The sequence below is a fragment of the Octodon degus genome, unplaced genomic scaffold (genome assembly GCF_000260255.1).
Source record: "Octodon degus isolate 3935 unplaced genomic scaffold, OctDeg1.0 scaffold00098, whole genome shotgun sequence".
NCBI classification, from domain to species: Eukaryota; Metazoa; Chordata; class Mammalia; order Rodentia; family Octodontidae; genus Octodon; species Octodon degus.
The window spans coordinates 2,993,261-3,002,802 of NW_004524674.1; the positions used below are offsets into that span (position 1 = coordinate 2,993,261).

General features: G+C 42.6%; 1 protein-coding gene across 1 annotated transcript in view; it reads left to right on the plus strand.

Moving 5' to 3' along the window:
• The window catches only part of LOC105743097 (NACHT, LRR and PYD domains-containing protein 1-like), a 25,661-nt gene that overhangs the window by 13,760 nt on the left and 2,359 nt on the right, over window positions 1-9,542 (plus strand). The window contains 2 exon segments of the mRNA XM_023723413.1: window positions 3,547-5,119; window positions 7,365-7,535. Of these exon segments, the coding sequence (XP_023579181.1) occupies window positions 3,547-5,119; window positions 7,365-7,535 (1,744 nt within the window).

Consider the following 9,542-nt stretch of genomic DNA (forward strand, 5'->3'; position numbering starts at 1 on the left):
TGGGCTCTGCCCTGGTCCTCTGGCCCCACCTGTCAAGTCACTGGTTGCTCCTCCAGCCATGCATGCCCCATAACTTCCATGAGGCTTTGGGGGAACAACTAAACAAAAACCATAACAGTCCACAATTTCACAGATATAGAAACTGAGACCTATATGGGTCTGGCACTGAGCCTCATCTTATGGGGGTTTTTTATGCCAAAAATGTTTCATGGAATGAATACATCAAGTAGGATGAGTAGGTTAAGCAGAAAGAGGAAAACATTAATCAGCAATAGGAACATAATGCAACTATATGGATAAAGCAATACATTTTAATGATGTTTCAACATGAATGGCCTCAGGTCCTCAATCAAAAGACACAGACTGACATATTTGACCAAAAACAATGCTAAATGGTATGTTGTATACAAGAACTACACTTAGCCCTTTGATAGTTTACCCTGAGGGCTTGGTAACAAACCAAATGCTCATCAACTGAGGAATGGAAAAAACAGATGTGATATCTCATACAGTAGAATACTGCTCAGCTATAAAGGACAAACTTGAGACATTAATAGGAAAATGGACTTGAGTCCTTACTCATAAGTGAAATAAATCAGTCTCACATGTGTAAAGATCATGTTTTCTAAGCCTCATCTTACTGTGACAGAGCTCAGATCATAATTTGGTGGATGGTGTTGATCCCTGAGGTAAATGGTGTCCAGAACTCCAAAAGAGGATTTTGTTCTCAGGATAGAATGCATGAAAAGGCTGCAATTAGTCCTCATCCACAAATAATCCCCTCACCTGATTTCTCTTATTTTGATCTCCTGTCTCAGTTAACAAGTCCAAGAGAGCAGTCCTAGCCCAGCCCCTGCCTGTTCCTCTTCTCACACCACCTTCAAAGAGGCCACCCTTTCTGAGTGCTGAGAACTACAGAGAGAAGTTCACCTGTGCAGGCTCACCAAGCACGTAGAGGCTGAACCTGGGCTGGAATCTAACTCATTCCCATGGCAGCAGAAGGAATTTTTTTCTCCTCTCTGACACTACTTTCTGAAAGTCCTCCCCTCCTTCACCTTCACCTTCCTTCTCTGCCCTCTCTGCTCCAGCCAGGAACTCATGGTAATTCCACCTCCTTCAGGCTTTTCTCTGAAATCAACCCTTGATGTACAATATGGAACAAGTCACTGTACACTCTGTATCCCATTTTGCTTATATGAGTCTTCCTGTTGCCTTCTCTGCATTCTTCATACACTGCCACTCCCCATCATAGAATTGGTCCTTTTATTAGCTGTCCATGACATATGTGCTTGAACAAAATTTTAGTAAATGTTCTACTAGATATGTAGCAAGATGAGTTTTATTGCTCACACCTCTTCCCATATACCTTCCTCTTAGGGCCCCATGAGCATTCTTCTCCCCTGCCCTGCCCTTTCCAGCAGCCTTCTTAGCCAGCCTCTGATCTGAGCCAGTTTTTCCCTACTCTACAACACAGAGTAATTCCCCTCTGCTTCCACCTACATGGCTAGCATCTCAGAGCCTAAGAGGCCTGTACCTGGCAACAGGTATGAACCACCTCCCTGCAGATGGCATGGGTAACTTCACTGTTACATGTAATGGAGAGTGCAGTGTGCACCCTACCACATGTGGTTCATCAAAATCTTCCTACCTAATGCACCCTGTACTCCCTCCTAGAATTTCAGACCAATATCTTAAGAAATAAATGAAATTATCAGCTACCTCATTTGATTCAGAAAATAAGAAAAAAGTAAATTTCATTCAAGGGGATTTAAATGTATACTAGACCAAAAATCCATGAAAAGTATATCTCAAACATGTGATACAAGAACTAAGCTCTGTTATGTCAACTCGGACAGTCAGGGACTGAGAAGAGACCAGATGTGTGACCCTGTGCAGGTATCCTGATAGTCTTAGAAAATGTTCACATTGTCAGAAATGTACCCAAAAAAGACAGTAAAACAAACATAGATATAGATTGCTATGTCTTATGAAGCACGGCCCTCTGAATCCCCGGTATCCTAAAGCCTAAAACTGTCCATTGACCTCCAACCCAAAATTCCCCTAGATCTCACAAGTATACCTGTAGAAGCATAACAGGAGAAAGAGAACTCTAAATGTACCTCCACCATTACCTAGGACTATCTGGGCTTCAGCATCTCCAGGAGATCACTTACATTAGGCTCAAATTCACCTAAAGGGAGAAATGAGAGGCATTCTACATTTGAAGAAGAAAAATGTGGAGAGGAATTTTTACAATTGTTCCACTTGAAGTCTAACTGACATGAAACCTCAGCTCTTCAGAGTTTACCAGATCTTCTGATCTGTCATAAGTCAAGTTCTCTCAGAAGCAAACTCATATAGGAGATGAGTGTGCACAGTTTACTAGGGAGTAAACTGGATGCTCTAAGAGAGGGTGGGAAGTGAGGCAGAACAGAATGAAACCTAATGAGACTACATTAAGGAACAGTTTACACATGCAATACTATCTTAATCTATTTTAAATGACTATGACAGAATAATTGAGAAAAGATAACTTTAAAAGAAAACAGGTTGATTTTCCTCATATTTTAGGGAGCAGGAAGTGCAAAGTCAGATGAGTCCAACTGCTTAATTTCTGATGAAGAATTTGTGCCACTCTATGTATGGCAAAAAATAAAGAAAAGGACAGCAGGTATCTGCAAAGGACATAAATTGGTGCTAGTGTCTGCAATAATTTTATCATTCCCTCCATCCATTCATTAAGAGTGAACGCTCATGACCAAACATGCATTGCTTTATGCTCAGCCTCCTAACACTGCTACCATTGGCAATAAATTTAATTATGAGCTTTACACAAATGATGTAACCCCAACCCATAGCAACAACAGGGTTTTATGCTCTTGAGAATGTCTTGGCACAATGTATAACATGCCTCAGAGTTGGACGAGTTTTGTTCAGAGGACCCCAGTCTGTTCTCAATAGTTCTTCCCAGACAATATAGCCTCAGTATTTCTGGTCCATCATGCCTTTGGGTCACACAGTCACTCAGAACAACAACCAAAGGAGCTCACAGAAGGATGCTGTTTGAGAGACCTGCAATGACAGTGAGTGAGGGGATGCTGTGAGGAACCAGCAGCCTCTGCTCCACACTCAATTGTGTTCTCTAGACAAGGCCTCCTACAGGGAGCAAATCACAAGTTCTGAGGTACAAATGAGAAAGCAGAGGTTTGGTAGATCTCCTGCTGCAAAGCTTGGGCTTAATCACTCCAAGGATGTCTGTTTATTCCTATTCCATACAGAATTACCGAAAATCTAGTAAGGCCTTGATAAATTTGAAAACAAAAGAAAATCATACACGGAATGGGACTTGGTCATGGAATGTGTGTTGAAGTGCTGCATATTCCAAACTAATGTCCTGTCCACTACACTGGACAGAACATACCAAGGTCTGCACCCAATGTACTGTCTGTCACTTGGAGTGGTAGCCAAATTTAGTGTAGTTGTTCAATGAATGAATGAATGAACAAATCCTCCCATTTTGTAACTTCATATTTCTCTGTTATTTAGGAATGGAACCAATTTATATCCCTGAGACAAATGAGAAGTCAGGCCCAGCACAGTCCTGGAAAACTAATTATTTTCATGAAAAATTCACTCAGCTGCTACTTCTACATACATCTCATATAAAAGATAAGAAATACCTGGCCAGAGAGAGCTGGATTTATGACTCAGTAGTAGATCAAGGAGATTTGATTGAGATTCAAGACTTATTTGGGCCTGGCCCAGGTACCCAGGAAGAACCTCACACAGTCATACTATATGGGGCTGCTGGGACTGGGAAATCAACACTGGCCAGGCAAGTGAGAGGAGCCTGAGAGGAAGGACAGCTATACAGGGACCGCTTCCAGTATGTCTTCTATTTCAACTGCAGAGAGCTGAACCAGTGCAAGGTGAACAGCCTGGAGGAGCTCATGGCAACAGACTGGGCATCCACTGAAGTTCCCATCAAGGATATCCTGTCTTGTCCAGAACAGGTGCTCTTCATCATGGACAATGTGGATCAGCCAATATCAAACTCGGAGGATCTTAATTCTGAGTACCTTCCACAGGGGAGATATTCACATCCAGCACCTCCAGTATTGGGCCATCTACTGGGGCCAGACTTACTTTTCAGGGCTTATTTTCTGATCACAACTCGGACCACATCTCTGGAAATATTCGCTTATTCTTGGCAGGCCTGTTGTGTAGAAGTTCTCGGTTTCTCAGAGTCTGGAAGGAAGGACTATTTCAAGAACTATTTCATAGATGAAGGTCAAGCAATTATAGCACTTAGTTTGGTTGAACCAAACCCATTTCTCTTGACACAATGTCTTGTGCCCTGGGTATGCTGGCTGGTCTGCACTTGCTTGAAGCAGCAAATGGAGCAGGAAAAAGTAGGCCCACTGACCTGTCAGACCACCACAGGTCTCTTACTCCACTACCTTTCCCAGGCTCTCCCAGTTCCACTTCAAGAGATTCAGGTCAGGCAACTGTGTTCTGAAGCTGCTGATGGCATCTGGCAAGGAAACACCTTTTTCAGTGCAGATGAATTCAGTGAGCATGGGTTAGAAGAGGCCACCATCTTGAGTTACCTGAAGACAGGCTTTCTGCAAGAGCACTGTAGTACTCTGAGAAAGATCATCACTCACCAGGTTTTCCAGGAGTTCTTTGCTGCAGTGATCTTTGTGTTGGAAAATTCAAAGCTTATGAATGAATATAATTTTGAGCTCACATGGATACGAATTTGGCTAAAATTACATCCATGGCATGACCTTTCAAGAATCTTGTGTTTCCTATTTGGCCTTTTAAGTGAACAGGGGACCAAGGAGGTAGAGAAGATTTTTTCCTGCCAACTACCAGCTGGGGGAAAGTGGAAGCTGCTGCAGTGTATCAAGGAGGAGACCCAACTTAAGTCACAATACTCTCTAAACTTCCTCCACTGTTTGTATGAGACTCAGGATGAGGAACTCATGACACAGGAAATGGCTAATTTCCAGGAAACTAGGGTGTGTGTCCGTACAGACAGGGAACTCCTGCTGGTCACTTTCTGTGTTAGATTCTCCAGTCATGTGACATGGCTTCAACTGAATGACAGTGAACTGCAGAAATGAGAACAGAGGCGCCCCGGGATAGTTGTGTGAGTATCCTGTCTCACCCTGCACTGTGCTCCTCTGTTCTCCCCATGAATCCACATGCCCTCAGTAGAGAAGCATGTTCACTAACACTGGTTTAAGAAGAAATACTGTAAGCCTTTCTTTTCTTTCACTGCGCAATCTGACTGCTATTCTATGTCACCCTGGTTGCCCCTCGTGCCTGACTTTGTGACAGAGCCCTGCCTTCTAGTGCCTGTCCTCCTACCTCTGTAAAAAGCATGAAGCTTCTCTGCTGGACACTCTGCCACCTTCATGCTTGCCTCCTCTTAGCCTCCACCCTCTCCAGCAATCAAGCAGCCCTCTGCCTCCTCCTATCACATCATACATTTTCTCTGAGACCTTTTTGCATTCAACTACCTCAGAACCACAATGACAATGACATTGGCACTGAGATTTTTCTCCATCACCTCATAATACATGTGTCTCAGAGGAAGCTCCCTATTTTCCCTAAAAAACTGACAAATTTAAGTAGATTTAACTAACATCTCTCCAATCCCATCAACACTCACTTTCCATGCCTGTGCTCCCTGACTACATGACAATATTAATCACTCACTATACGTGTGTGTCTGGCTCCCTCTTTACATAATTCTTTCCAAGAATATTCATTAGACACTGACTTGGGATTGGAGATGTGGCTCAGATGCAGAAGGCTCTCCTAGCATGTGGAAGGACCTGGGTTCTATTCCAAGATCAGAAAAAAATAATGACCTCTGAACCAGATGCTACAAATCACAACACACACACACACACACACACACACACACACACATACACACACACACATCCAACACAAGCCCTGCTCTAAGGAACTCCATACTAGGAGGATAGATGAACACCCATCCTATAATTACAGTCGAGTAATGACACACATGTAAACAAATTACCATAATGACCTAAGGAAGGGAGTGAAGTGTAGGGCTGGGTGGTAACTCAGCAGCATAGGTGCCTGCCTAGCAACCACTATGGAAAACAGTATGGAGATTCCTCAAAATCCTAATACTATTCCCCTTGTAGGCATCTTCATGAAAGAGTTAAAGTTATCATACCGAGTGATACATGCATCCCTATATTTATAGCCAAATTTATAGTATCTAAATCTTAGAAACATCCACATACCAAGAGATGAACAGATTAACAAAATGTGGTATTTATATACAAAGCATTGCTACTCTACCATAAGGAAGGATAAACTTGAGACATTTTAAGTAATTGGATGCATGTCAAGACCATATTCTTAACTGAAATAAATCAGATACACAAGTATAAATATTGCTTTGTTTCTTTCAATAAGAAATCCTAAGGGTAAACAGAGAGCAAAATAAAGAATAAATATTGGGAGGGAGGGAGATATACTCAGATGAAAAGCAGATCAAGGGAGAGAGAAGAAAGAGGGAAGGGAGAAGAGACATGAAAACAAAAGATGAAGAAAGAATGAGAAAATATTACAAAACGGGGAGAGAATGAGGCTTGGAGAAAGGGAAGCTAAAAAGAAGGAAAAATAATTAATATATATTGGGTTCATATACAAATTTCCAACAGTGGATGTAATTGATACACACAGCATAGAGATACTACTTAATTTTTTTAATAAATCTTTAAAATTTCATGTACTGTCACCTCTCACCTGTGGACCAATTCTGTGGATTTCGTATCCTTTGGAAGCAATGGAGAGCCACACAAACCAATATGCACAGCAATATAATGATCATAGACAGCGTTCCACATGGAATCATCCTCAAGCACATTTACTAGGGTCCTTTCCTAAGCTGCATCTCTTGATTGTGCTTCTGGCTTCTGAGACTATGGATTCTGTGCCAAAGACAGTCAGATCTGTCTCCATCAAAGAGAAGAAGGCTGTATAATTAAAAAGGCCCTTCACTATGCCAAGCCCTATGATGGACATTACAGAACAAAAAGAAGACAAAGATGAGGAGCTCCCACACTGAGGAAGAAGCACATACATACAATGGACACAGCAGTATGCACTGACACAGACTATACAATGAACAACCACATAGAGAAGGGAAATCTAGCGCAGGTGGAGGGTAAAAGTGCAGGATGAAGTGCAGGTCAGACCTGGGATGTGCTGCTACACATAGCAACCTGGTGTGCAAGGGACTGAACCACACTCTGGCACAGGCCTATTACCTCAGATCCTGCACATGCAGCTCACTTCTCTTTCTCCCTCAGGTCCATGTGGACACCATCCACCGATGCCACTTGGAAGGTTCTCTTCTCCATTCTCCAGGTCACTGGCAGCCTGAAGGAGCTGGACCTAAGTGGAAATCCACTGAATCTGTCTGCTGTGCAGAGTCTTTGTGAAACCCTGGGTCACCCTCACTGCCAGCTGGAGATCCTGAGGTAAGTCTGCACTGGGCTCTCCTTTGGAGCAGGCTGGGTGGGAAATGGAAGATAGAAGCTCAGTCTAGGATGTGTATTTGTTCTCTTCATTCATAAGCTATTCATCCACAGCCTCACTGATCATGCAAAGTGCCACATGCTGTGGCTGGTATGGGGAACAATCAAAGACAAGATTATTTTCTCATGTAGGTAGAGGGAGACTAATATCAATCAAGAAACTATACTAACAAACATATAACAGGCCCAGAGTCCTTGTAGAATTGGCTTGAAAGAGGGATAGATAAAACAGGGGGTTTGACCAAGTGAAGCAGTGGTGACAGGAGCAAGAATCAGGTGGAGAGAATTGGATCACTTGTATGTCATGCCATTCCAACTGTACCCTCTGCTTCCATGTCCTGTGCCTTTTAAGATTACACACACACCTAAAATTGTACAGTATTCTATGTCTGTTTTATTTCATTATCTTTGTATTTTACTCTTCAATTTATCATGAAAATGCCAGAATCCAAAAATTCTGGAGTTTTTCTTTATATAGAATTAAAATTTGGCATGCTCCATTGTTAAAGGAGATTCACAAGGGGAGAAAGATCAGAGAAAGGCTAGAAAGCCTAGAAAGAAGGACATCCTTGGAATCACCTGGGATGGGGATAGAAAAGGACTGAGCAAAACATGTAAACTCACAGGCTCAGGGTTATTGAGTTTCTGGTACCACAGCAGCAACATGCCGTAAACACTGACCTCCTGCTAGGCACTGTCCCAAGTATGAGACACTCATGACCTCCTTTCTTTGACTCCCTTCAGAAGGCTCAGAGGATCCATGGTTCAAGCAAATAAATTACACTTAAAGATAAGGAAACTGCCCATAATCATCAAGTAGCCATGAAAGAGCTGAGATCTGAGTCCATGCTTTGCTGATTCCTGATCATTTACACAGCACACTGCACCAACTGCCTTCACTCAGATATCTTCAGCCTCCTCAGTGAGGTCAATGACCACATTTTACACAGCACACTGCTACAACTGCCTTCACTCAGATATCTTCAGCCTCCTCAGTGAGGTCAATGACCACATTTTCTCAGTAGCATTGGAGAGGTTGGGATTGGAGCACTGAAACCCAACAGCACATCTTGCAATGATGAGTCCTTTTGGGTGAATAACCACGCAAAAGTAGTTTTACTCTAAAACAGCATGCAATGATTAAACAATGTACTCTGTAATTCTAGGTCTGTCCTAAAACTTAGAGGATGCCCTGCCTCTGTCCATACCTTAGCAACTCTTTCATTTTCCTATCACAATCAATCACTAATCCTCTGCTTCCAGCTGACCCTTGTTTCCACTTTCCCATTCTGTTTCCTTGATTCACTTATAAAACACTTACAAAATACATAGTTGTAGGCAAAGGGATATGGACTATAACAAAGGAGGAAGAACTTCCTAATGAAGTTCACATTTCAAATGGAGAAGAGGATGAAATCAGTGAAATACATCTTATCAGATATGGATGATAGAAAAATTAAAAAACAAAGAAAGAGGATGGACTCTAGGGATAGACATAGAATTTTGAAAACAGAGGATGTCAAGGCATGACTTCACCATGCTCACATACTTCTGAGCTAAGACCTGTGGCTGCGAGAAAACAAACCATGAGACACCAGGTATGACTATTCCAGACTGACAAGGTTCTCAGACCTTAGGGTGGTTACCATATAGGAAACAGCCCAATGAGGATGGCGCTAAAGAAGATAATAGGTGAGAGATGACCTGGATCCAGGTTCAACAACCCTGTAGACACCAATGAGGACATCAAAATTTACTCCAAATAGGGCTAGTCAGATAGCTCAGCAGACCAAAACACCTGCTTAGGTAGACACAGGGACCTAGGTTTGATCCCTGGCACCACATGCCAGTGTGCCCCTGGGGCACACTGAGACTGTGACTGTGACTGAGACTGGGTGTGTTGGTGTGCACTTGTAATCCCAGTGTTTGGGAGGCTGAAAACAGGAGGAT